We start from the raw sequence: 27,167 nt of genomic DNA on the forward strand, positions 1-27,167 counted from the left end.
TGGTTGTCTTTCTCCGCTTGACTTATTTCGCTAAGCATGATACGCTCTAGTTCCATCCATGTTGTCGCAAATGGCAAGATTTCATTTCTTTTGATGGCTGCATAGTATTCCAGTGTGTATATATACCACATCTTCTTGATCCATTCATCTGTTGATGGACATCTAGGTTCTTTCCATAGTTTGGCTATTGTGGACATTGCTGCTATAAACATTCGGGTGCACGTGCCCCTTTGGATCACCACGTTTGTAAATACCCAGTAGGGTAAATACCCAGTAGTGCAATTGCTGGGTCATAGGGCAGTTCTATTTTCAACATTTTGAAACTTTCTCATCACCCAACAAAAATTCTGTACTCATTAAACAATAACTACTTTTTTCTTCTTTCTTCCAGCCCCGATAACTAACCTCTGTTCGACTTTTTATAGCTACGAATTTGTCTATTCTAAGTCCTTCATATAAATAGAATTAAAATCTTTGTTCATTTGTGTCTGACCTGTTTCACTGAATACAATGATTCAATGATTTTAAGGTCCATCTTCTTTAGTGTAGAGTCTGCTCACATCTTTTGCCTAATTTTTAATTGTTTTGCTTGTTTTTTATTAATGAGTTTTGAGGTTCTTTATTCAGGATACAATCCTTTATCATCTATATGATTTGCAAGTATTTTCTTTGAGTCTATGGCTTGAATGTGTCAGTGTAAGACAACACTTCAAAATAAATATCCTCAAGCATTTGGGAGAAAAGTCAGAAATTCAGAAACTAAGTACAGAAATGGACAGAAATTGGAAGAAAATCAGTGAGAGTGATAGAACTCAGAAAATAAATGTTAAGACGAAGCCACTTCATAAATAAAGAATAAATTACAGTGTGCCAACGGGAGAATAGATTCTTAATAAAATGTCAGAAGATTTACTGAGGAAGGCAAAGAAAAAAACAACTAAAAATGAGTGGGAGACTTGGAAAGAGGTAAAAAGGGGTCTGAGAGAAAGCAGTTGGAATGGACAACAAAGAAGATCTAACATATGTATAGTTGGAGCTCCTAAGTTCTTAGAGATCGTGGAACAGAAGTTAGAGAAAGCCTAAATCTACATATTGCAAGGACCCACCAACTACGTGGGAGGATTCACCTATAGGGATAAACTTTGAGACAAACCTAGTAAAGCTATATTAGACTTGCAAGACAGAAGTCAGAGATCCTGAAGGCCTCCAGGCAAGAAGAACACGTATAGTTTGTACAGGCAAGAACATGCTGAAATCAGACTTTTTGAAAGCATCATACAGAAATTGGCAACAGTGAAAAAGCGTTTCAGGAAGCTTAAGGAAATCAAAGGCAAGGCAAGCTATCTTTCAGTATCAAGACTACAGAACGTTTTAAATATATGTGTGAATACTGTTACACTGAGCTCTTCTTGAGAAATATGGTGGGGTACCTTTATTCTTTATTCATTTAAGAGGTGACTGAGGAAAATTTGGTGGTGAAGTTGTAGAGATAAGGCAAAAATAAGAATGCTAATATGGGTGGAAAATAAAATGTAAACCCTAGATGTTCTGACAAGAGTAGAAAGAATGCACATTTAAAAATGGAATAGAAGAACAGAAAAAGAGGAAAGCAGAGTAAGATAATTGGTTGTTTAGATAATAGATCAGAGTCAGATGCTACCATTTAAAACTTAGCAACTGGGAAATACAGTTAAGGAATGAACAAAGAAGATGCTAAAAGTACAAATACAAAATAATCATGCAACAGAAATACAAAGCTATCTTCAGAACTTCCTTTAAAAATATAGAAAATAAAGAATCACATCCCATAGAGAAATATGATAAATATGTGACAATAATTATACAATAACATGACGGGAGTTGAGACCAAGCCCATCATTCATATCAATAAATTAAATGGGCCTAACTCAACAATTAAAAAGATTTTCAAGTTCATAAAGCAAAACTCAGTGCTATAGTCAAGAGACCCATCCCTTCAAGAAAAAAATAAAAAAGCAAAGTGACTTAAAAAGGTTAAAAGTAAAGGCATTAGCAAAGGTCTGTCTGGCAAATAGAAACAAGAAGTATCACAGGCCTGTACCCCTGGGTCAAGTAATATATCATATGTTAATAAAAATAATTTTAAAAATAATAATTAAAAAACAAGAAGTAGGGGTTGTGGGTCTGATATCAGACAAAATAGAATTCAGACCAAAAGTATTGACACAAAGGACACTTTATAGTGAACATAGATGTACTAAATATCACAGCAACCTCCTGTATAAAGCAGAAACTATAGGGTATGACAGCAAAGACAAGTAATGGCACCTGGGTGGCTCAGTTGGTTAAGCATCTACTTTTGGCTCAGGTCATGATGTCAGGATCCTGGGATTGAATCCATATCAGGCTCCCTGCTCAGTGGCAAGTCTGCTTCTCTCTGCCCCACCCCCTGCTTGTGCTTCTCTTGCTCTCAAATAAAAGCTGTCAAAAGAGGTTGGCAGATTATGCCCACAGGCAAATCCCTTCTTTTACCTGTTCTATAAGTGAAGTTTCCTAACTCAGACACATCCAATTTTTTACATATTATCTATGCCTTTCTTGCTAAGACAGGGGAGTTTAATAGTTGTGACAGAGGCCATATAGCCCGCCAAACCGCAAATACTTACTCTCTGATCCTTTCCAGTAAAAGGTTGCTGACCCCTGATACAGGAGACCTAAGTAATATTATTAATAAGGTAGCTCTTACAGTTCCCTATTAACACCGCACATTGATAACAGAAAATATATGTTCTTTCAATGTGCAAAAACACTCACAAAAACGTGTTGCAAAGAAAATAGCAAGTTCCACAAATTGGGAATAATGCAATCAGCATTCTTACCATAATACCATAAACCTAGAAATTTAAGGCAAGTGACCCATAGGTGAATGGACATATATAAACAAAAACTACATGGTATTTGGAAAATAATGATCACCAAAAAACCTGCATATCAGAGTCTATGGGATACACTTAAACCATTGATCAGAGGAAAATTCATAGCCTTGAATATCTTTATCAGAAAAATGAAATAATAAAAATAGATTATTTTTAAAGCTTCAGTCAAAAAAGCTAGGAAAAGAACAAAGTAAGTTAAAGAAAGGATGAGGGAAGAGAGAATAAAGATGAAAAAGAGGGTGCCTGAGTGGCTCAGTGGGTTAAGCCTCTGCCTTCGGCTCAGGTAATGATCTCAGGGTCCTGATTGAGCCCCGCATTGGGCTCTCTGCTCAGCGGAGAGCCTGCTTCCTCCTCTCTCTCTGCCTGCCTCTCTGCTTACTTGTAATCACTCTCTCTATGTGTCAAATAAATAAATAAAATCTTTAAAAAAAAAAAAAAAGATGAAAGAGAATGAAGATGAAATAATAAGAGAATTTAAAAAAAAAAAAAAGATCAAATTAACAAATCCAAATTCTGGTTTCAAAAAAAGACCAAGGATCAGGTAATTAAGAGAGGATCAGGTGAGGAGAAAGCACAAAGATATAAGAGGGGAAACAGTTATTGATAAAGAGGGTACAAAATTAACTGTAAGATGACTTTGCACACCTTTATGCAAGTAAATTTGAAAACCTAGGTAGAATGGATAATTTTCCGGAAAAAGTATAAATAACCAGAATGAGCCTCAATAATCATAGAAAGTTTAAATTTATTTCTGTGGAATGAATAAAGAAAATTATTAAGGAACTACTCCATAAGAAAGCACCAAGCCCAGATAATTTAACAAGGAAAGTCAACCTAACATTTAGAGACTAGTTAGCAACATGAACTGTTCCTGAGCACAGAAATATTTATGAAGCAAGTACAACATTGATATCAAAACCTGATAACGATCACACACACAAAGAAAATTGGAACAGTATCATGTATGAATATTGGTCTAAAATTCCTAAATATCAGTTACTAGACTCTACATCACCACCCAAGCAGGTTTTATGCTGGGAATGCAAGAATAATTAATCACATTAATTAGATCTAAGAAGAAAAATCATAAGTATCTTCAGAAATGCTGAAAGATTCTCTGACAAAAATTTAACACCTGGGGGCACCTGAGTGGCTCAGGCAGTTAAGCATCTGACTCTTGGTTTTGACTTAGGTCATGAGATCAAGCCTGGAGTCAGGCTCCCAGCTCAGTGAGAGTCTTGCTGGAGATTCTCCCTCTCCCCACTCACATTTGCTGTCTCTAAATAAATTAATCTTTTATTTAAAAAAAAAAATTTGACACCTGTTCCTAATAACAACACTGAACTATAGGAATGAATGGATATTTTCTTAATGTAATATATATACCAAAGGCCTAAAGTCAGCATCTTAAGGGGAAATACTAGAGGCATTCCCACCAAGGTCAAGAATAAGTCAAGGAAGTTCACTGTCTCCAGTACTTTTATTGGCACTATTAGCCAGTGCACCTAGATAAGAGAAAACAATTGGAAAGGAAAGGAAAACTAAGTCCATTGTCAGTGACATGATCATTTATCTGGAGAATTCTGTAAGAAATCAATGATAAACTAACAGACAACTAAAGAATTCAGCCAGGTAGCAGTATATAAAAGCAAGGAAATATTAATAATCTTCATGTATAAAAATAATTAACCATTCAGAAGATAAAATGGAAGAGAAAACTACATTTAATGTAGCAACAGAAAAGATAAAATACTTAGGAGTAAATGTAAATGTGAGAAGGAATTGATGAAACCTAATGCAGTGTTCTAGATTGAATTATTCATCCCCTCCATGACTAAGCCCTAATCATACCCCTCAGAATACAAATATTTGGAAACAGAGCCTTTAAAAAGTTAAAGTGATCTCTATGAAACTAATGATGTAGTGTAAGTTGACTAATTGAATTTAAATTAAAAAAAAAAAAGTTAAAGTGAGGCCATTGGGATGGACCCTAATCCAGTCTGACTGGTGTCCTTTTATGACACCCTGAGAGGCTCCAGGGAAATAAGCTATGTGAGGACTTAAAGGAAGAAAGTAGCCATCTGTAAGTCAAGAAGAGTGGCTTCAGGAGAAATCATCCTGCCAACACCTTGAGCTTAGACTTCTAGCCACCAGAATGTTGAATAAATGTCCGGTGTATAAGCCACCCAATCTGTGGTGTTCTGTTTTGGCAGCCCAAGCAGAAGAACATGGATAGGAACTGCAGAACATTCCTAAAAGGTGCAAAAGTAGACCTGAAGTAACCTTCCTAGGTTTTGAATAGGACATCTGAACACCATCAAGATATTCTTACATTAATTTATAAATATATTGTGACCCTAGTTCAATGACCAAAATCTCTTTTTTTTCTGGAGGTAGACAAGGTGAAACTAAGGTTGATATTGGAGGAGTAAGCATGCAAGCAGGACGTTGAATAAGAAGAACTGTGAAGGGGCGGACTAGCCCTACCATCTATTAAAACACATTATAAAGCCTCTATACTTAACACAGTGGTTGTGGGGCACCGACTAGAATAGAATGGAATGGAATGTCTAAACATAGACCCTAACATGTATGGAACCTTATGAAAAAGGTGGTATATCACTGAGGCAGAGATGGGCTTTTTCATAAATGGTGTTGGAGCAACTGGCCAACCATTTGGGAAAATATAAAATTAGACCTATTCCTCATGGTATAAATAAAACTGAGCTACAAATGGATGAGATCTAAGTAAAATAGGAAACTTTATATGCACTAGGAGAATGATGGGTGAATTCCTCCTTACAATCTGGGTGTAGAAGAAGCCTTTCTGTGACTCAAGATCCATATGCAATAAAAGAAAATGTTGATAAATTTGATTATCAAAAACTTTTTCACATAAAGTCAAAGGACAAGTGACAGGTTGTAATAAAATATTTGTAGCATATAAAATAGCACAGGCTAAGGTCTCTAATATATATTTATATTTTTTAATGAAAAATGAAAATAGCAAAAAATGGGCAAAAGGCACAAGCAGGCCATTTGCAAAAGAATATATTAAAATGCCCTCTGAAATACATGAAAAGGTGATCAACTTTTGCTGTGAGAGAAATGTAAATTAAAATTACACTAAAATACCATTTCTTACCTATCAGATCATCCAAAAAAAATCAAAATCTTGGGGCACCTGGCTGACTCAGTTCAGCGTCCAACTCTTGGTTCAGCTCAGGTCAGGATCTCAGGGTCATGGTCCGCATTGGGCTCTGTGCTCAGCACAAGTCTGCTGGAGACTCTCTCTCTCTCTGCCCTTGCCCATTGCCCTCTCCCCTACCCCCTGCTCTTTCTAAAATAAATAAAATCTTTTTAAAAAAGAGAGAGAAAGAAATTCCTTCAAAAAAAAAAAAATCTTGACAAAATATTCTGTCCTACGGGCTGTGGGGGTAAAGTCAGTCTCATACGTGGCAGGTAGCAATGTGAAATGGCACAACCCCTGTGAAGGGGCACTTGAGGATAATGAAGTTATAGCTTCATTTTCACCCAGTGTGGCCACTTGCAGGGATTTACCCGGAAGGTACTCCTTTAACAAACAGCAGTATATGAGCATAGGGTTATTCATTTCAGCGTTACATGTAGGGGTGAAATACTGTCAACTGCCCAGACATGGGAGATTGGTCAAAGAAACTATGGTGCTGAATTACCTGTAAAATCAAATGAGGAAGAGCTCTCTAAACTACTAGGTCAATTGTCGGGTATAGGTGAATAAAGCAAAGTGCAAAAGAGTATATAGAGTAGGCTATTTTCCTATTTAGTAGTAAAGACAAAATAAGGAACCACAAAAGTTAAGCACATCAGTTTGACTTTTTCACAAAGAAATACAGGAAGGATAAACCAGGGGATAGAAAGAAATTGATCATCCTCTGAGGAAGTTAGGTGGGGGAACTGAGTAAACAAAGCATGATCTATAAAATAAGATGCTACACACAGCATTGGATGAATCCTAAAGACATAGTGTTGAACCGAAGAACCCAGATACAAGAGTATATATTACTCCATTTGTATGAACACCTGTGCATTTTACTATAGATGTGTGACACCTCAGTACATTTTTTTAAAGTTTATTAAAAGCTACTTGTACTGAGGTGCCTGGCTGGCTCAGCCTGAGGGTGTGGGACTCTTGAACTCAGGGTCCTGAGTTCAAGCCCCATGTTGGGTGTGGAGCCTACTTAAAAAAATAAAAGGTACTTGTTCCTATGTCAGCAGTGCCAAAATTCATCTTATCTTACTAATCAGAGGTGAGAAAAAAGTTATTTTTCTCCTCAAGTTTATCTGTAGGGTGGTGCTTTGCTATAGTCAGTGGCACACTCCCCAGGTCATCTGCAGAAGCTGGTGATGTCATTCGCGCTGTGCACTCAGGATGGCGCTGCGCCCTGGGCCAGACCAGCGCAGCACACAGCAGAGTTACTGCAGGAACACATGTGCCAAACATGAACTCGAGGTGTACATTGCCTCCTGCTGCCACCGTCACGTGTGAGGAAGGAGAAGCAGCAAATTCCCAATTCTAAGATTATAGGCAATATGAGTCGCTGAAATAGGGGCTCTAGTAAGTAGAATGTTTTATGTGGGGGCGGGGGGTGTCCTTTGAAGGGTCAAGAAGGAGAATGGATTCAAGGAGCTGTCTGGTGCAGCATTTGGGGGGAAGGGTTTAGAGCCCAGTGTTTACCCCCTTTTAAAGGCACTAATAATCAGACTTGAGACTACCGCTAAATGACCATGAAAGGCAAGTTGGAGAGTGGTAACTCATGCTGCAGCGGCCAAAAGAAAAAGAATCGTTGATTGGATAGGTAATTCAAAGGTATTGTGCTATTTTGGAGCCTTTGTTTATTTGAAATATAGATTTATGTTGACATTGGGAGAGCCTTTAAGACGATTTTTTTCTTCAGCAAAATAATTTATATTTCAGGTGACTCTTGAAAGGTAGAAGGAGGAATTATGCTTTTGATGACTTAATTTGGGTAGATTCCATCACTGTGCAGTAAAGGAAACACATTTATGATACTAAAAAGATTTGTTTTTAAGGGGTCCGTTAGTGGGGAATTTATTTCTACAGAGACCATTTAAGACCTTCAAAGACCTATTTTTACGTAAAAGAAAAAAACAGTCTTTAGCTCATGAATAAGTGATAATCTAAGTGTTCACAGGACACATTTTCCTGCAGAAATGGTGTAAGTTATAGATAAAGTCTCTGGAAAGCCCTCAGAAATCTACTTAATTCCTAATGCCACTAAATATTGTTTCTTTGGGAGAATATATTCTGAGTTCTGCCTGCCAACAACAGTATCAGATTTTAAATCCTCTCTCCTCTGTGCAGATTTCCAAATGGGTGATTTTTCTAGCCAAAGCCATGAAAGTTGTAGTAGGGATTCAAGGAGCCCCTACTATGTTCCCAGGAAGGAGCTATCTGAAGACTGTGGTGAGAAGTTGAGGCTCTAACCCATTTAGGGCTTGCTATCTTCCATTGACATCTTATTTATAGTGGCTTTGCCTCTAGAGGTTTCTGGAGGTTACAGACCATGCTAATTATTAACTCCTTAGCTTCCTGACATACAGAGCTTTTAGGAATGGCTTGAGCTGTTTTCTTTCCTCCTCTAATGGTGTGTGCATTTTTGGGCTTTATACTTTGAGTATCCAATTAGCAGAGTGTGGATTGTATAACCTGTTTCTTCCTTTGCCTGTTAGGTAGTGCTGAGGAGTACTGAGAAGTGGGTTAAATGCATTAATATCCTCAGAGAAAAAATGTTTTTGTGAAGTATGACGACTTGGACACAACGTGAAGTCTGTCCCACAAAACATATCTTGTCTAACTAACGACCTTCGTTGGCATTTGGATTTTATGCGGCTCCCTGTATTTATCCTCTTAGTGTTATTTACCGTGCCTCCTTTTGTTTTAAAATGAGTTGATATGTCAGTTTACAATATTTCTGGTGAATAATTCATACTATTCAATAAGTATTAACTCTTTCAATGGAATAGCTTATCAACCAGAGGTGTGACCGTGGAACTCTCATTGATGGTATATGTTCTTAATTGTACTTTGGTTTTTAGTGAACAAAAACATTAAGAATGGGGGAACCCTAACGTTTTTAACATAAAAGGTGTTTTGCAGACTTTAATTGGGCAGTTTGTCTGTGCTGCATGTCTCTTAGCCATTCTAAAGAGACTGTTAGCGCATTTATTCCTGAGTGAAAAATGGCTTTGCTCAAGTTGGCAGGCGGGCAGGGCTTATCGTGACGTTACTACAGATTTTCATCATTTTCATGTTTGTCTCTTGCTTTTCTTTCCCTTTTTCCAGTTCTTCCTCCAGTGCTGGTTCCAAGACACAGCGAATATAATCCTCAGCACAGCCTGTTAGCTCAGTTCCGTAACTTAGGACAAAATGAGCCTCACATGCCACTCAACGCCACTTTTCCGGATTCTTTCCAGCAACCCAACAGCCATCCGTTCCCTCACTCCCCCAGTAGCAGCTACCCCAACTCTCCTGGAAGCAGCAGTGGCACCTACCCGCACTCGCCCACCAGCTCAGACCCAGGAAGCCCTTTCCAGATGCCAGGTGGGTTGGAATGTTCCTTGATGTTCGGGTCAGGTGCAAGAGTCGGGGGGAAGCTGGGTGCACCTGCACTCCGAGAGCGCTTTCCCCTCTGCTCCATGGCGCTCTGCTCTCAGACTCAGGGTGCTGCTGTGGCTGGAGGGAGACCTCATGGTCAAGGAAGCAAATGTCCTCTTTGAGTTGTCAGGCACGGAAGCTTGAATAAGTTTTATTTTGGATTTTGAAGGGTTTTGAACAGCTGCATCCTTCTGGGTGGGGCATAATTGCATAATTGTCTTTGCTCCTGAAAAAAGAGAGAGAAAAATAATGTGTTGCACACATTTGTTGTACATGGTGGGGGGGGACCCTGTTGTAAGTGCAACCTTAGAAAAGCTATTTCCTGAGGGATCACACCTCCCTACTTAATTAAATTCATTTAAGTGGTGATGTTATCCCAAGAAACATATACTTTAGCAACAAAGGAAATGCAGCAGAAGTAGTGGAAACCATCTGCTTGTTTAACTTAGCAAAGACAAAAACAATTATCCTTTGTTAGATTGAACTGATGGTGTAATGTTTATCAAAATAAGTGATTAATTAGGACATATTTTTCAAATTATAGATTATTAAGCAAGCATCTCACAAAAAATGATTAGTGCCAAATTTCTTGCCAGTAGACTTGAAGAAGGATGCTCTATACAAAGACTTACTGAACTTCGATTAGCACGTCAAGGGGGGGAAATGGGCGGGCAGGCTTGTTTATTAGGCCACTTGAAATGTTTTTCAGTAAATGCGAATTTGACAATAGTGCTAGTATGTCCTCAAAAATTGAAAGTGGTCCATGCTTGATAGTGCTGTCTTTTAGTTCTATATATATTACTTCTTTTGGTCCTGAACCTTTTATTTTGCATGTTTTTTGCTTCTCAATCCAAAACTGTTCAAGATGAGGCAGGGCAGCAGGGATATAGAGGAGTTTAAAAATCAAACTAAGTATCATCGGTTGATTTCCTGTTCACCCCACTGTCTCCCAGACTTGCTGGGTTTGATGAATAGGTAAGTGGTGAGGAGATAGTCTCAGAAGCTCTTAGCAAAGTCAGGGTGGGCCCAGAGGTGAGAAACTGGAAGATTATTGCTCGAGTTTACACTGTGTCTCCAACTGTGAGGGCTTAAGACTACAGGCCAAGTGAAGGAAATGTGGACAAGAGAGAGCTGCCAGGGGTGGGAGTGGGAACTCGGGGGACTAGTAGAGTATCGCCCATTGCTGTCTGGTGGTCTATCCCAGTGGTGCTGACGCCATTGGTGAAATTTTCACCAGCTCATTGACAGAAATTTACTGCATGTGGTCTGAGAGGATGCTCTGTCTTCATTCCTGCCTGGCAGGAAAGCAGAGTCAGTGTTACAGCTGCAGGGAAGAAGCTGAATTAAAAGAAGCTGGAGAAAGGGTGACAGAGGCATCCAGATAAGGTCCCCTTAGTGCTGTCCTTGTGCTGTGAGTCCTTGCTTGTTGGCAGCTGGACGGTGGGAGTTGTTGCTGGCTTGAGAGTCAGCTGGAAGGTCCGTCTTGGAAGTCTCTGACAAGCTGTAAAGGAGCGGCAGTGTGGGCCACCATCAAGCATGGACCACTTTCAGTTTTTGAGGACATACCAGCACTATTGTCAAATTCGCATTTACTGAAAAACATTTCAAGTGGCCTAATAAACAGGCCTGCCCCCCCATTTCCCCCCCTTGACATGCTAATCAATGTTCAGTAAGTCTTTGTATAGAGCATCCTTCTTCAAGTCTGCTGGCCACCTGTCTTCCACAGGAGCAGCCCTGAGTGATGTCGGCGCCTCCTCCAGGTTATTCATGGTGCCTGAAGTGAGAGCTTTGTTCCCTGCTCTGTCAGGTGTGCTAGATGGGCTCCCAATAGCTAGTAAGGAGCTAGCTTCTTGATCACAAAGGATTATGTGTGGGCAACCCATAACCCCTTATTTTATTTAAGAAAACACAAGACCCCTGTTAGTGTTCTTTGTTTCAAAAGTCATGTTCTGTGCCTCTTATTGTCAGCTGGCCTTGAGCTTTCTAGAAGAACATATATAAATTCTGAAATAGAAGATAGCTGTGATAAACAGATTATTATTCTGCTACTCGGGGTTTAAAACTAGTAACTGTTAAAGCAGGCAGGAAGAAGGTACTCCTAACGGAGTGCTGAAGTCAGGAGAAATGAACAGTTGAAGTCAATGACTTGGCTGTAATGACGAAGTTGGTAAATTCGTGAGAGCCTGTGGGTTTAATGAAATGTGGGTTTAATGAAAGAGACCCTGAAGCTCTACTTAAGAAATCCTATGTAGTCTTTCCATCCACCAGTGAAACTATGAAATGCAGACATTCTCTCAAAGTGGATTGTATGAAAGTGTATTTAAGTACTCTTCTGGTTTCCAGAGAGTGTGAGGCTGGGTAGGCAGACAGCTCCTGGAACAGGCAGGTAGTGCTTTTCCTCCCTCTGGACCTCTGCTAGGGTTGTACCAGATCACAAAGTGTTAGTCACTTTCAGAAAGTTCAGTGTCTGTAGCAGCTGTTTTCCGATGGGGAGGTTGAAATGGGCAGTTCAATCTCAAGAATTTCACAAGATATATGTTTTAAGTGTGTATGTTTATTTAAGGAGAAAGAAATCATTTTCTTTACGCTTTGTAGCTGATACGCCCCCGCCTGCTTACCTGCCTCCCGAAGACCCCATGACCCAGGATGGCTCTCAGCCAATGGACACAAATATGATGGCACCTTCCCTGCCCTCAGAAATCAACAGAGGAGGTAAAATGCATTGCTCTTTATTCCCTTTTTCATGTCTAAAGTTTGTCTGTCCATTGTTACTCTCTCTCACAAATTTTATTAGTCTGTAGAAAGATAGCTATTAGAGAAAGAGCCCAGTAAGAGAAGCTAGATAGAATTTTTTGGATTACAGATAAGTCTTTCATATGAGGAACAAACATACCGAGTTAACTAATGAAGGCTTAAGTATAATTGTGCAGGTGTCTGTTGAGAGCACAAGACTTAATAATTTTGAATAATTTTGGTGATAAAGGAGTATTTTTAAGTGAGGGACAGAGGGGTAGTAGTAAAAACAATGAGCATAACATTACCGAAGTGGAGTTGTCACTGGCGATTTCCAAAATTAGAAGTTCACAGAACAAGGCTTCCCAAAGGTTCTTTTGTTGTAAGGATAGATATTCCTAAATGTCATTATTTTCCAGCTCTCCTCCATATACAGCTGCAGCTGGAACAAACTAGTAACATTTGTGTCTTTCTTGCTGTATTTTTTTTGTTTCTAACCTTGTTAGGAAAAGGGGCCAAGGCACATGTTTTTCCTGTTCTCACCTGAAGAGCATAAGCAGAACCTGTGAGCAGGATGGAGCATTTCTTTCCCTTTCTGGGAGTGGGGGGGGGCGGTGCATTTCCAGCCCTGTCCTGCCGCCGGCAGTGACTGAGGGGAGAATGCCATCGCGCTGCACTGGCGAGTGGAGTGGGCCTCGCCGAGCAGAGAACGCGCGTCAGAGAGTGTGGGGAGGATCCCAGAGCACCCTAGGAAGGCATGACCATGTTATCGAAGAAAACTGTTCCCAAACAACTTCTCATGGAAGAAAGTGCTTCCCTGATGCCCATGGCATGGGCCATTTCAGTATGTATGCATTTATGCAAATTGAATTTACAGTGCAATCTGATTACTAGGTGTATGTCTCATTTCATTCTTACTACATTTTTATGAAAATGGGAGATAGCCCAGACATTGTCAGAGTTGCTGACATTTTTTAAGTTCTTAAAATCTGATGGTAAACTCAAAGAGCATTTCTTAGATGCGCAGTGTAATAAAATGGAATGTACACCTTTTTTAATCTGTAAAATGTTTTTACCTCTGTTTCATTATCGGCTCTGTATTTTATGGTTCCTCATACTCTCTCACACAATCTCCCAAACATAATTATCAACCAAAAAATAAAAATGCTGGTTTAGGAAAACAAAACAAAACAAAACTCCTCTGTCTCACACATCTTTGGCGTTTGTGTTCCGGGAACACAACAGCACGAGAGAATGGGCACAGCACCGCTGCCGGCGAGGAGCGTGGGGACCCTGCAGCTATTGCAGTTAAGCCAAAAATGTCTGATTTCAGGAAGCAGGCCTTTAAATTGCTATAAAAATTTTCCTTTAAATAGTTTTTATGAAATTTCCCCACTAGAATAAGTTTACATTTAATATCTTCATGAGGCAGGAACGTTGGCCTTTCTGTTAGTGTTTTACCTTGGGTGGTTTTCCTAAAGCAGGAGTTCGCACACTACGACCAGTTCAGCCTGCTGCCTGTTTTTGTAAATAAATTTTTATGGGAGCACAGCTCCGTCCATTACATATTATCTGTGGCAGCTTTAGCACTGCTGGGGCACAGCTGAATATTACGGTAGAGACCAGATGGCCCACAAAATCTTTCTGGTCTTCTACAGAAAAAAGTGCGTCATCCTCTGACCTAAATGAATGACATCTTGAACAATCCCGATAGCTTATAAAAGCCTTCTTTAGTGATGTCGCAGCCTTCTTTTAAGCTTTAGCACTAGGTGAATCCTCAAGATCTTGCTCTTTGAAATACAGCACACTGACCGGTGGTAGTTGCTCAGCAGAGAAGAGAGCCTATGCCTGTATTCAGCTCCCTTGCTTAAGCGTATAGAGCAGCTAACGTATGCATGGAGTTTTTTAATGATCATGTTCTTTGTTTTTCTAAAATTAAGGGCATTGTGATGTCTGTGGAGGTTGATGTTAAGAACACAGAAGTACTTCTTCCCGAGCAGTTAGAGCTTACGCTTCTAATGTGGGTGTTCTTTCTCTTTTTACGACTGTACACTCAGGACCTCGTAAACCTCAGATCATTACGTATTGGCATACTGGGCATGCATGGTTTGTGTTCCTGGAATCTCTGAAGCAGTGGCATAAGAGGTTTTACTACAGAAGGAACTTATCTTTAGAACCTTTTAGTTGCAAATGTTTAGAAGCATGTTCTGTTTGGAGATTTGTTAGTCTTAAGAGATTTGACTTAACAAGCTGCATCCTGTCAGTAAAGTTGGGTAATTTCCATTGTTGGCCCATTCTGGGAATGGAGAGACAAAACACACCTGCTCTGCATGACTTAAAGCAAATATAAGGAAGTTAGCATGAAATCTGGATGAGAGAGATATGATTCATTCTGTAAAAATGGCCAGCTGGCAAGATTTCTTCCTGCGTTTGAGGACTGGAGCCGAGCTGTGGCCGTGATAGTTATTGGCAGCTAAATGTGAAGTAAGGGAACTTCTTATCAATAATTAGAAACTGATTTTCATTTGCTCGGCCTACGAAGGCTTTGTTGAAAGTCACCCTTTTTCTGCCAGCACCTTTGGCACGTTTCCTGTCCTCGATTGTGCTCTTCCCATTTGTTTGTCACTTGCCACTTGCATTTCTTTAGATGGGGAGCCAGTGTCCGCGGTGGGGGTGACTTCCATTCTGGCATATGGCGGAGCAAGTACCATATTGTGAGTGGTCAGCAAATGCCGTTGGTGTGCTTGCTTAGCTGGCGTTCAGTGATCTGATAGTAGTTGGAGATTATTTTCCAATTAAAGGGGAATGTCACACTTAGCAAGGAGTTAGATGTGTTAGATGTCACAGAGAAACTGTACACATTATAATGGTGCTTGCTTTTCCGCATCTTCATTCCATGATTCTGAGCCAGTTTCACAACAGTTTCAGGTTTTGAGAGCCCGAGGCACTAACCGAGGTTGACTCTGAGCTCTTCTTTCTTATAGATGTTCAGGCGGTTGCTTATGAGGAACCCAAACACTGGTGCTCTATTGTCTACTATGAGCTCAACAACCGTGTGGGTGAAGCGTTCCACGCCTCCTCCACAAGTGTGTTGGTGGATGGTTTCACCGATCCTTCCAACAATAAGAACCGTTTCTGCCTCGGGCTGCTGTCCAACGTTAACCGGAATTCCACTATCGAAAATACCAGGCGGCACATTGGAAAAGGTGAGTGTGTGCTTGAACCTCGTTCAGATGTTTATCTGTTGTGTCCCCATTCCCCCAGAACTGACTTAGTCGTTCCTGGGGCAGACTCGGAGAGCAAACACCAGGTAGTAAACACTGGCTCCAGTTCGTAAATATTTTTTCAGTTTCTATTACCAAGACGTTACTTAATTTCCAATCTGCAGTTTTTGTGTCTGCCACCTCATGGGAGTTGATATTAATTAGCTAAAATAGTGATTTGGGGAGAACAATTTTATCTTACTTTTGCTGCAGAATAAAAGCAGCTGTTAGAAAGTGACTTAAAACCTCAAACTAAAGGCAGGTTAAAACAAGTAAACCTAATGTGTTTCGAATGAGTACCGTAACTCACGGGAAAAAGGAAGAAAGAACCAATCCAGAATAACTTACGAACATAGTGTTTGGCCATGTATCTACATTCCGGGCCAGGTAGGGTAGAGTGCTTGCAAACGAATCCTGAACCTCTCTTAGTAGACTTGATTATCTGGTAGCAGTATGGGTGAAACAGTTCCAGAACTTTGAGACAGAAAGTGAAGCAAATGATTGAGTGCAGTGTTGCTAAGAGAAAGTCTGGCTTTTCACTGTGGAATGAGAAACATACCGGCGTGGAGAAGGGCAACAGATAAACCCTGGGGTGGTATCAGGGTGAAATGACGATTTAATAATATGTGTGCATATCTGTGTCTGCATGGTTAGGTTCTCGTGGATGTGTGTGTGTGCATGTGTAGGTGCGCTCAAATATGTGTATAATCTCTGATCCGTCTGCTGGAAGGGCCAACAGGCAAAGATACCCAGGAAAAGGGAGTACATCTGGTGCTCAGGTCATCATCTCTAACACCATTTCCCACTGAGCGAGGATCCGGGGCTTATCGGGGAAAGGGCTGACTCCGGGTAGACAACGATGAGCCCAGAACATTTTGTTATACCAGACGTGAAGAAACACGAAAATGATGGGAGCCTGTCACGGGAGCCAACTTGGAGGGGCTTCCCCTGGCCAATTCTGGGGCAGTTTAAGTACCAAAATAATTAAGTGCAGCTATGGATTTTAAACCACTGAAAGACAACAGTAATTTGTAAGTCCCTGCCAATAATAAATCGCTGTAGGAATGAATGAATGGGGAAGGCTGGTTGGGAAATGCAGAGTGAGTGCTAGAGCTAGAAAGTCATCATTTTGCAACCATCAGTCAGGAATCCTCAGTGGATGCTACACAGAGAACTTTTGGCAAGAATCAGGATATTTGCATGGTCTTGCAGTGTCTCCTCAGAGCCTGCCTATTAGTTACAAGGGAGAATAAAAATCACTAGTTACGGGCGCCTGGGTGGCTCAGTGGGTTAAGCCGCTGCCTTTGGCTCGGGTCATGATCTCAGGGTCCTAGGATCAAGTCCCGCATCGGGCTCTCTGCTCGGCAGGGAGCCTGCTTCCCTCTCTCTCTCTCTCTCTCTCTCTGCTTGCCTCTCCATCTACTTGTGATCTCTCTCTGTCAAATGAATAAATAAAATCTTAAAAAAAAAAATAACTAGTTACACAGTAGAGACGCTGGAGAGCGTCTTGCCTGGGAGATCAAAATTATCATCACCAGTGAAAGAAGATGGATTTCATATGCCACTAGATGTGATGCCCTGAGTAGGAGGTAGCATCACCTATGCAGAATTCCAATTGAGATGCAAATCTTAATCTCATCAATGGGGAATGTTCACACAAACTGAAAATTCTACTCAAAAGGGAGAGGAGGAACTGTATTCTTCCAAAATAATCAACGTCAGAAGGCAAAGGTGTGGAAATGTTCCACATTAAAAGAGATTAAAGAACTGTGACAGCTGTGTAATAAGCTGACCCTTAACACGATCTGTCCCAGAAAGGGGGAAAAATACCACAGAGGACCTTACTGGGGTCAGCAGGCAGAGTTAGAACATGAGTGATAGATTAGATACAACTGACTATTGTACCAATGTTCCATGCACTGGCTTTGCTAACTGTACTGTGGCTATAGAAGAGAATACCCCTAGTCTTAGGAAAAACACACACGTGTATACATAAAGATATCTATCCATCCAGAACTAACCCTGTGTCAGAGTATAGGCAGACAGGTGCATATATACATGTATATATCTGTGGACATGTTATATGAATGTATCTGAGGGTATGTATGAAAGAATAGGAGGGAAGGAGGTGCAAACGATCAGACACCCGGAATAAATTGTCACAATAGTGGCTAGATGAGTGCTCTTTGTTCGTTATTCTTGGCTGTTCTATTTCTGTACATTTAAAACTATTTTCATAGTAAACATTTTTTAAAATGACCTACTATAAAATTTAGAACAGTGGACCAAATCAAGTGGTTATTTAATAAATGTTTAAAAGGCATTTGAGATAAGATGAATACCCAACTTTTGTAGCAACATGGACGGGACTGGAAGAGATTATGCTGAGTGAAATAAGTCCAGCAGAGAGAGTCAACTATCATATGGTTTCACTTATTTGTGGAGCATAACAAATAGCATGGAGGACATGGGGACTTAGAGTGGAGAAGGGAGTTGGGGGGAATTGGAAGGGGAGGTGAACCATGAGAGACTATGGACTCTGAAAAACAATCTGAGGGTTTTGAAGGGACGGGGGGTGGGAGATTGGGGTACCAGGTGGTGGGTATTATAGAGGGCACGGATTGCATGGAGCACGGGGTGTGGTGCAAAAATAATGAATACTGTTATGCTGGAAATAAAAATAAATAAATAAATAAATTAAAAAAAAAAAAAAAAAAAAAAAGGCATTTGAGATAAAAGTTCAACACTTGATCCAAAAACAAAAACACCTCCTAAAACAGGAATTAGTAGGTAGTTCCTTAATACAATTAAGAGGGGGGAAAAAAACAAACCATAAACTCCACATGTGATGAAGAAATGCTAGAACCTAGGTTCATGACATATAGATATCTATGATCTATAAGCCCTGGAAATTGTGCATAAGCACAATTTTGCATGCATTTGGGATAGAGGACTGTATTTTTCAATAAGTTCTAAAGTTGACCATTACCCGAAAGTACTAAAAAGTCATTGTACTCTGAAACATTTCTATTAAAAATGAGGAAGAGGGGCATTTGGGTGGCTCAGTTGGTTAAAATGTCTGACTCTTGATCTTGATCTGGGGTCGTGAGTTCAAAGCATGGAGCCTACTTAAAGAAAAAAAAGAAAGATTTTAGGAAGAAAATAAGGATTCTGGGAATGCTGTTATTTGAAATTGTTCCAGATACCTTGACTAGTGTATTCAAATGTAGAATTACCAATAATGGAAATAAGCCAAAATTATCATTATTGCAGATGATATGATTAACTAATTGACAGTATTCTCGGGGTAGATTCTTGAAGTGAAATTAGGTCAAAAGTAGGTCTTGATATATTATGCCAAATTATTTTCCAGGAAGCTTTTATTAATTTCCACTTGTACCATAAGTCTGTTTTGTGAGTGCCTTTCCTCCTTAACCCACATTGGTATTACTGACATAAGTAATACTGACCATGGTAATAATTTTGGCCACTGTGTGTATTCAAAAGTTATGGTTGTTTATCTAGAAACTTCTAAAGAATTTATTTTTAGAAACTATGTGCCAGTTTTCTTCAATCTGGGAATAACCAGTTAGAAAATATAGTGGAGGAGGAAATGAAATTTCCAATAGCAACAGAAAATGTAGTTTTTTTGGAAATAATCTGAATAAGCAATACATGAGAATTATGTAAAGAAAACCAAATTTTATTGAGAGAAAGAAAATTTAGATATATAAATAAGCGGTCGGTGTTCCTTAAAGAGAAGGCTTAATATTATGAGAATATTTTAGGGACATCTGTTCTTCCTAATTTCAGTTTGTGGTTTAAAACAATCCATGCTAGAATCACAATGTGTTATTTTTTTGAAAGTTGGAAAATGCGTTCTGATATCGCCTGGCAGGATAAACAAGTGAAAATAGCTAAATTTTTTAATGGAAGAGTAAGGAAAAAATTCTTGATGTTAGGTTAATTAAATATTATGAAACTACAGTTAAATCAGGTTTAGACAAAATGGGTAGAATAAACTAAACTCGGACTATATTATATTTCAAAATTAATATATGTTAAGTGAAGCATAACAAATCGGTAGTCTTCTAGTGGTCCTGCGGTAACAAAGTTAGCTTTTAGGTGAGACTGTAGAGAGAAACCCTGACCTCATTTCATATATGCAAATAGATTAATGAATTGAGTTTTATTTAATGGCAAGCTATTAAGAAGCTAGAAGAAAATACATTTGATCAGAGAGGTAGAAATTTTCTAAGCATAAAAAGCAATAGAAAAGATCACAAGAGATTTGACTACTCAAAGCTTTCAAACTTCTGTGGATTAAAGAAAAATACAAAGGACTGATGGGGAAACAAATAGGAAATAAATTATTTATATCTTACACGTAGCTCATAAAAAAACAATAAAAATACTAGAACCCCAGTGGAATAAATAGGTAAAAAATAAGAACTCTTATGAACAGTAAGTTCATAAGAGAAACACAGATGGCTAATAAACAAACGAGAGCATATCCAGTCTCACATGTAAATTAAAACAATACTGTTTTTAGGCTGTGATTTATTTTATTTGTTTTTGTCTTAAGCTCACTCCATCCTGGCACAGGCAGAATGAGAAGGGCCCTCCTACACTGCTGGTGGGGTGTAAATTGATACAAGCATTCTGGAAAGTCACTTGGCAAAGCGAATCAAGAGCCTTTGATCCGGCAATTTAACTTCCAGGAATCTCTCCTAAGGATATTAATCAGAAATTATCCAGAGACATTTATCCTGGCATTGTTATAACAGAAAATTAGTATCAGTGCTGTGGTCCCGTGTTGGGAGAATCGCTAAAGTAAATTGTGTCCGTATAATCATGTAGATTATGTTAAAATGTTTGCAGAGAAAGTTTAGTAATACTCAAAACCTGGAATCCAGTGTGTACAAATATTAACAGTTACTGCCTCTGTGTCACAGAATAAGTGATACTTTCTGCTTCTTTATATTTGGTTTTACTTTCTAAATGCTCAAAAACGAATGCTGCTCATTTTTATAATCAGCAAAAAAAGTAAACACACACACTCTTAAATTGTTTTCTCTACATCACACAGGAAAATGGGCTTCAGTTCCAGTAGCTATTTAATTGTTACAGAAGTCTTGGCCATTGTGTGTACATGTAAGCACAAAACTCAGTTTTTTGGATTGTATTGGAGACAATAGTTTAAGGATTGGCTGAGACCTGCCAGAGTTCCCGAGTTCCCTGCAAGGTAGAGTGTTTAAAGCCACATGGGATGTGACTCTGTTCGCTGCGTGGCCTGTAATAAAGTAATGTCCCTTAATGGCGTAGGGCTTTGTCAGAAAGTGCCCCCCCCCACCACCACACACACTTTACTTTTTTTTAAAGGCTGAGTAGGATCAATTTCCTACACTCTAAGATGTCACAGGAAGAAGTTTGGAGCAGATGGTAGTTCGGGGAGATCAGATTGCACACAGTATGAATTATTTTTAAAATTATTTTCTCCAGGACCTTACATCTGACAGCTCTCAGCAGTACTGCCTCCACCTCGGATTTTCTAGTTCTTTCACTTGTCTTGGCCCTCCTTTCTCTCCTTTTATGTTATTTCCTAGAAACCTCTTAGACATACGTGTTAACAAAAGAACATTGTGTGAACTAATAGGGTTAAATGAGATTTTATCAGTTGTCCAAGATTTGGAGCGTATCTCTCTAATTAGCCAAAGTTTAAATCCATGCAAATTCATTTACTGAAGATACACAGAAGCTTTACCGCTGTGAAAAGTGATGATGAAGACATTGCACACGTTGTCTTCCTGCAGGAGTACATCTTTACTACGTGGGAGGGGAAGTGTATGCCGAGTGCCTCAGCGACAGCAGCATCTTTGTGCAGAGTCGGAACTGCAACTACCATCATGGATTTCATCCCACTACTGTCTGCAAGATCCCTAGTGGGTGTAGTTTGAAAATCTTCAATAACCAAGAATTCGCTCAGTTATTGGCACAGTCTGTGAACCATGGCTTCGAGACAGTCTATGAGCTCACTAAAATGTGCACTATCCGCATGAGCTTTGTAAAGGTAAGTGAACTCCGTTGCTCTGGTTAGGGTTTGACTTGCTGCACAGTGTATAAATCTAGGTCTTCTTGCTATGTGTCCATAGAAGCCCACTTACTACCTAGGCGTTTTTGAACTTGAGTAAGGATGTCAGTTATTTGGAGGATATAATTAGAATTACAGGAGTGTTTGTATTAAATGTCAAGAGTGTAGGAGCCTCGAATAACTTTTTCCTATTCAAATAGGCATGATTTTAACTATTGTAGTACCATAAGAAAATGTTATGCTATGTGTTTAACACTTATAATTTAATCACATGGTTTTCTTAGGAGGTCAGTTGAGTTAAATACATGTCCCTTCCTTTTCTTTCTGTTTCAGTACTTAGATAGTGGTAAACACTTGTTGCTTTTGTCTCAGCAATAAACAAGTGATCTTTTTGTAAATATTCATCACACTGGGGTTTACTTTTGACTGGTCAGGGTTTTAAAAAAATGTTTTCAGTAAAACCTCATCATTTTCTTATAATTCAAAAATTAATAAGACCCTTGCCCACAGGTCAGTAGATGCCTTAGTTCTAAGATTATAGTTAGGGTCGAGGACGGAGAAGGTTAAAGACATTGCTCACAATAATTGATCTCTTTTCTGCCTTCGCTTCTGCTTCTGAAAAATAAAAAATTTTAAGATGTCATTGAAATGTAAAAAATATTAAATATCTGATTAGATTTCATGAGTTGTAACTTACTGTAGTGATTGACTTGTCTCTGAGTTCTCAAAGATAAATTTTCATCCTCTGTTACCTTGAGAAACAGAACTAATTATATATTTGGGTGAGGCAATCACCTTTTATGTCCTCTCTTCAGAAGCTCACCTAACTTGTTGTTAAACCTGTTCTGTAATGTGTGTGTTACAGAGGGTAATTTTGGAACTTTACTTTGTTAATCATCCTTTAGATCAAAGATACATTTCTCTGACTATCTTTTTTTCTTACTTCTTTGAATCGTATTAGCAGATTTTGACAGCGTTCTTTTAATATTTTCTCGAAACATTATTCAGCAGTTCTTTGTAGCTGAGTCTGGTGCCTTTTTAGTATTAAGGAGGGTTTTTTTACCCTTTAGAGAGTTTAACCAATATGCTATGTACCCATGAGACTACAAAGATCTTTCTCATCCACAACTAACATTCACTGTATAATTTTTGACTTTGCATTTTGGCTAAAGTGAATTTTAAAATGGGGACAGTAACCTCCCACCAGTGCTTTTTGTTTGTTGTTTTATGGTATGGAGGAAAGAGTACCTGTTAAGAGTCAAAAGACCCGACTCTAGTTTTATCTGCCATTTTAACTGTGCGATTAAAGCACAGGGATCCTTTGCTGGTCCTCGTGATCATCATCTTTAAAATGGGTGGATGGAGTTGGGAACTGTGGTAACCATTACCGGGGTTCCTTGAGAGTCTACTATTACTGAAGGACCACTCATGTAGAATTTATGACTCTACTGCTCCAGCTGGCTTTCTCCTCAAGCTCATTTCATATTGATTACCCCTTTTTAATGGTTTTACTTTTATACATTTCAAATTACGTTTACAGAAGAAAGAACAAACTTTACGCTAATAAAGAGTGTTTATGATATAAGGATATGCATTAAAATGTATTAGATTTCATTCATTCAGCAAATATTTTTAGCACTATTCCAGAGAATTAATGCAAAGATGAAAAAGCACCTGGTTCACAATGCTAATGGCCTATTATATGTTTAATTATAAAATAATGTGGTGTATACTGGAATGGAGGGTAATACAATAGAATAATATATATATGATATATTAATATAATATATAATAATAATATAATGAACATAGCTGGGAAGCTGGATTTGGAGTTGAGGATAAACAAATTCTCTTTTAAAACTCCTGCTGACATGATAAAGGGCAGCTGCTTATACATTTGCAACAAAAAAATTGCCTAGTGGGGCACCTGGGTGGCTCAGTTGGTTAAGCAACTGCCTTCGGCTCAGGTCATGGTCCCGGAGTCCCGGGATCAAGTCCCACATCAGGCTCCCAGCTCCATGGGGAGTCTGCTTCTCCCTCTGACCCTCTTGCCTCTCATGCTCTCTCTCAAATAAATGAATAAATAAATAAATAAATAAAATCTTAAAAAAAAATTTTTTTTCTACTGTTTCTACGGTCTTGTTCTTTGTTATCATAAGGATTGCATACCTTGCCCTTGTCACACTTAGCATCTTAGAGAAATGATACAGAACATTTTACTAATATTAATAGTCAATCATGTGTTATTTTGAAGACTGACATTTTGGACTTTAAAGCACACGTTTTATAAATTATTTGCACAGTAAACTCCCCATATTTCTGAAAAATCCAAGTCATTTCAGCTGAACAAGTATCTCTAGGGCTCTGCTTTATGCCATACACCTTGCTAGGTGTTTGCAATCAAAGATAAATAAGATCTGGGGTGCCTGGGTGGCTCCATTGTTAAACATCTGCTTTCAGCTCAGATCATGATCCCAGGATCCTGGGTTTGAGCCCCACATCTGGCTCCCTGCTCAGTGGGAAGCCTGCTCCTCTCACTCCCCCTGCTTCTGTTCCCTCTCTGTCAAATAAATAAATAAATAATCTTTAAAAAAAAAAAAAAGATAAATAAGATCTGGTCCCTGCCTTCAAAGAACTTACTATCTAATGGAAGAAACATGCACACAAACCTTTAAATTAAGATTAGCAATGTACTGATAGAAGTAGAAATGCATGGATGTATATATGTATGCAGTTCATGTATCACAACTTTTTCCTGAAAGTTCTGATATTTATATGTATTTCTTGAATGTCCTGGAGTAAGTAGGTGTCAGAGATAAATGGTACCCAACCTTCTCTGACATCCCTCAGGAAACAAGGGGTTTATCAGAGCTTTCCCATTGCCCACCACAACAGTAAGTTTTTTTGATCTTCACAATTGCAAGATTACCTTTTTCTTTTTCACTTTAGTGTCCCAATTCAGTAATACTGAAGATGTCAGGCAAGCTGCCTTCTTGTACAAATGTGTAATGGAATCTGTTGATTTGAAACAGTGATTAGGTGTCAGTAATAGCTTTTTGGATATGTGTGTGCTTCTGCCAGCTTGCTTCGAGATTGAAAGATCAAGAGCTCTTGTGTTGCTAGGAGGACCGTCAGTGACTGAGTGGACAAGAAGCAGAATGTCAGTTTGTCTAACATAACTTTTCCTTATTTTCTTGGTGATAGTGAGTATTTAACATCTGTTACAATACTATCAGTAACACAGTGGGCAATGAATATGAAAGGTAAAAAGTGCCTTTGTTAGAATAGCCTTATAAGGTATTTTGAAACTTCCATTCCCCAAGAGCACTACTTTGTTAGAATAGCCTTATAAGGTATTTTGAAACTTCCATTCCCCAAGAGCACTACTTCTTAACCTGGAATGTGTGGAGGGAACTTAGGGAGCCTTGAACACACCCATCCCCTGAAATTGCCTTCCAAATTGTGTGTGTGCGTGTGTGTGTCGGGGGTGGGTGTTTGTGCACACAAGCGTCTGCCTTACGGAAAGCATCCGTGTCTTTAATCAGCATTTCTGGTTATGGGAACTCTTCTTACTTAAAAGTTTAACCACAGTGTTAAGCAGGTTAATGACCTCCAATGTGTCTTCTAGGGCTGGGGAGCAGAGTACCACCGCCAGGATGTTACTAGCACCCCCTGCTGGATTGAGATCCACCTGCACGGCCCCCTCCAGTGGCTGGATAAAGTTCTTACTCAGATGGGTTCACCTCACAATCCTATTTCATCTGTGTCTTAAACGGCCTCAGGCTTCTGCCTCTTGAAAACTATTGAGCCTTGCATGTACTTGAAGGATGGATGAGTGAGTCAGACGCGATCAAGAACTGACAAAGGAGCCTTGATAATACTTGACCTCTGTGACCAACTGTTGGATTCAGAAATTAAAAAAACCTTGGTAACATACTGTCGATATCAAGAACCCGTTTAGTTTACATTGTAACATTCTATGGTAAAATCAACTAAAATGCATACTTTTAGCAGGACTTCATGTAGAGTTAAAGGAGAGATGGCCAAGCCAGGGACAAATTATCTATCGGAGAAACGGTCCTAAGAGATTCTTTTGTGTTTGGCACTTTAAGGTCATCGTTTGGCAAAAGTTTAGCATTAATAGTCTCTCTGAAATGTGTTTTTATCAGGTTTAGAACCCATGTTGAGTCTTCTCTTCATGGGTTTTCATAATATTTTAAAACTATTTGTTTAGTAACGGTTTTTGTTTTTTAAGTAAAGTTTAGTCTTGATGATATACATGGTAATCTTTCTAAAATTGTATGCTGACCATCCTGCTGTCAGAATAATGTTAGGCATATGCTCTTTGCTAAATATATATGTACAGAATATTTGGAAGTTAAGAATTGATTAGACTAGTGGATATAGGAGTATTTGAGGGGGGTGGGGGAGAGGGAAATGACAACTGCAAATGTAGAATATACTGTAAAGAGTCAGTTTGTTGCTTTCAAGAAACAAACTGATGTCTGAATTTTGCTGTGTTTCAATTTTTTAGAGATTTTATCCTACTTTTTTTTTCGTGTCTTCTATCCCTTTCTCTCCAAAAAGCAGTTATGCAGCCGTTTCATTCATATAACTGTGAGAGCAAATGAGTAATTCCTGCTACTCTGAAACTGACTGCCTGTATGTTTCGATACCAATTGTATGGAGTGCTTGAATGTAATAATCAGTTTTTATGGAGTTTACAGAAATGGGCTTTAATTTTCAAGTGAATTGTTTGCCAAACCTAGTAACTGTTTAATATTTGGAGGATTTAAAGAACATCCCTGTTTAAATCCATTTCAAACTTCTTAAATTTTTTTGTACTATGTTTGGTTTTATTTTTCTTCTGCTAATCTTTTATATTCACTTATGCTCTCGTACATTGAGTACTTTTATTCCAAAACTAGAGGGTTTTCTCTACTGGAAATTTTAAATAAACCTGTCATTATTGCTTACTTTGATTAAAACTTTGTTGTTTCCGTCCTGAGTTCACTCACTAGATTTTAGGACTAGTAAGATTTACTACTCTTCTGAGAGATTTTTCTCAAATATTCCTTGCCAAACGTAACGAACTAAATTACTAACACAGAGACAGAGAAACTGAATCGTGAAGAGAGCAGAGTCCCTTTAAATCAGAAAAGGAAAGACATGTGGAACTTTGGAAATTAAGAAAAAAGAACTAGCAAAATTTGGAATTTTAGATCTAGTTGTGTGAGCTTCTTTGTGTGAGGAATTCCAGCACCAGCAATTATTGATGGACAACACTCTGTCAACCAAAAGAATGCAAGTGTAATATTGGGAAGGAATGAGAACTGAAACCACAAGACAGGGGTTCACTTTCCCATATGCTTGCCGTGGGAATGATGCAGCCCCTCTCCCATCCCCTGCCCTGGTCCCAACAGTCTGCCCAGGAAGGACACAGACTTGAGGACACTTAGAGTCTTCCCCGGCCAAAATGATGCGACCCTTTCTCCTTTGTATTTTCA

The 27,167-nt window shown here is 39.0% G+C and overlaps 1 protein-coding gene across 4 annotated transcripts in view; it reads left to right on the forward strand.

Moving 5' to 3' along the window:
* Positions 1 to 26,642, forward strand: part of SMAD1 (SMAD family member 1) — a 74,971-nt gene extending 48,329 nt beyond the window's left edge. For all 4 annotated transcript variants that reach the window (XM_032332407.1, XM_032332410.1, XM_032332408.1 and 1 more), the window contains 5 exons: positions 9,262 to 9,519; positions 12,169 to 12,285; positions 15,291 to 15,512; positions 21,383 to 21,639; positions 25,289 to 26,642. In XM_032332407.1, coding sequence (XP_032188298.1) covers positions 9,262 to 9,519; positions 12,169 to 12,285; positions 15,291 to 15,512; positions 21,383 to 21,639; positions 25,289 to 25,432 — 998 coding nt within the window. In that variant the 3' untranslated portion in view covers positions 25,433 to 26,642. The remainder of the gene's footprint in view (positions 1 to 9,261; positions 9,520 to 12,168; positions 12,286 to 15,290; positions 15,513 to 21,382; positions 21,640 to 25,288) is intronic.
* The last annotated feature ends 525 nt before the right edge of the window (positions 26,643 to 27,167 follow it).

The sequence above is a fragment of the Mustela erminea genome, chromosome 2 (genome assembly GCF_009829155.1).
Source record: "Mustela erminea isolate mMusErm1 chromosome 2, mMusErm1.Pri, whole genome shotgun sequence".
NCBI classification, from domain to species: Eukaryota; Metazoa; Chordata; class Mammalia; order Carnivora; family Mustelidae; genus Mustela; species Mustela erminea.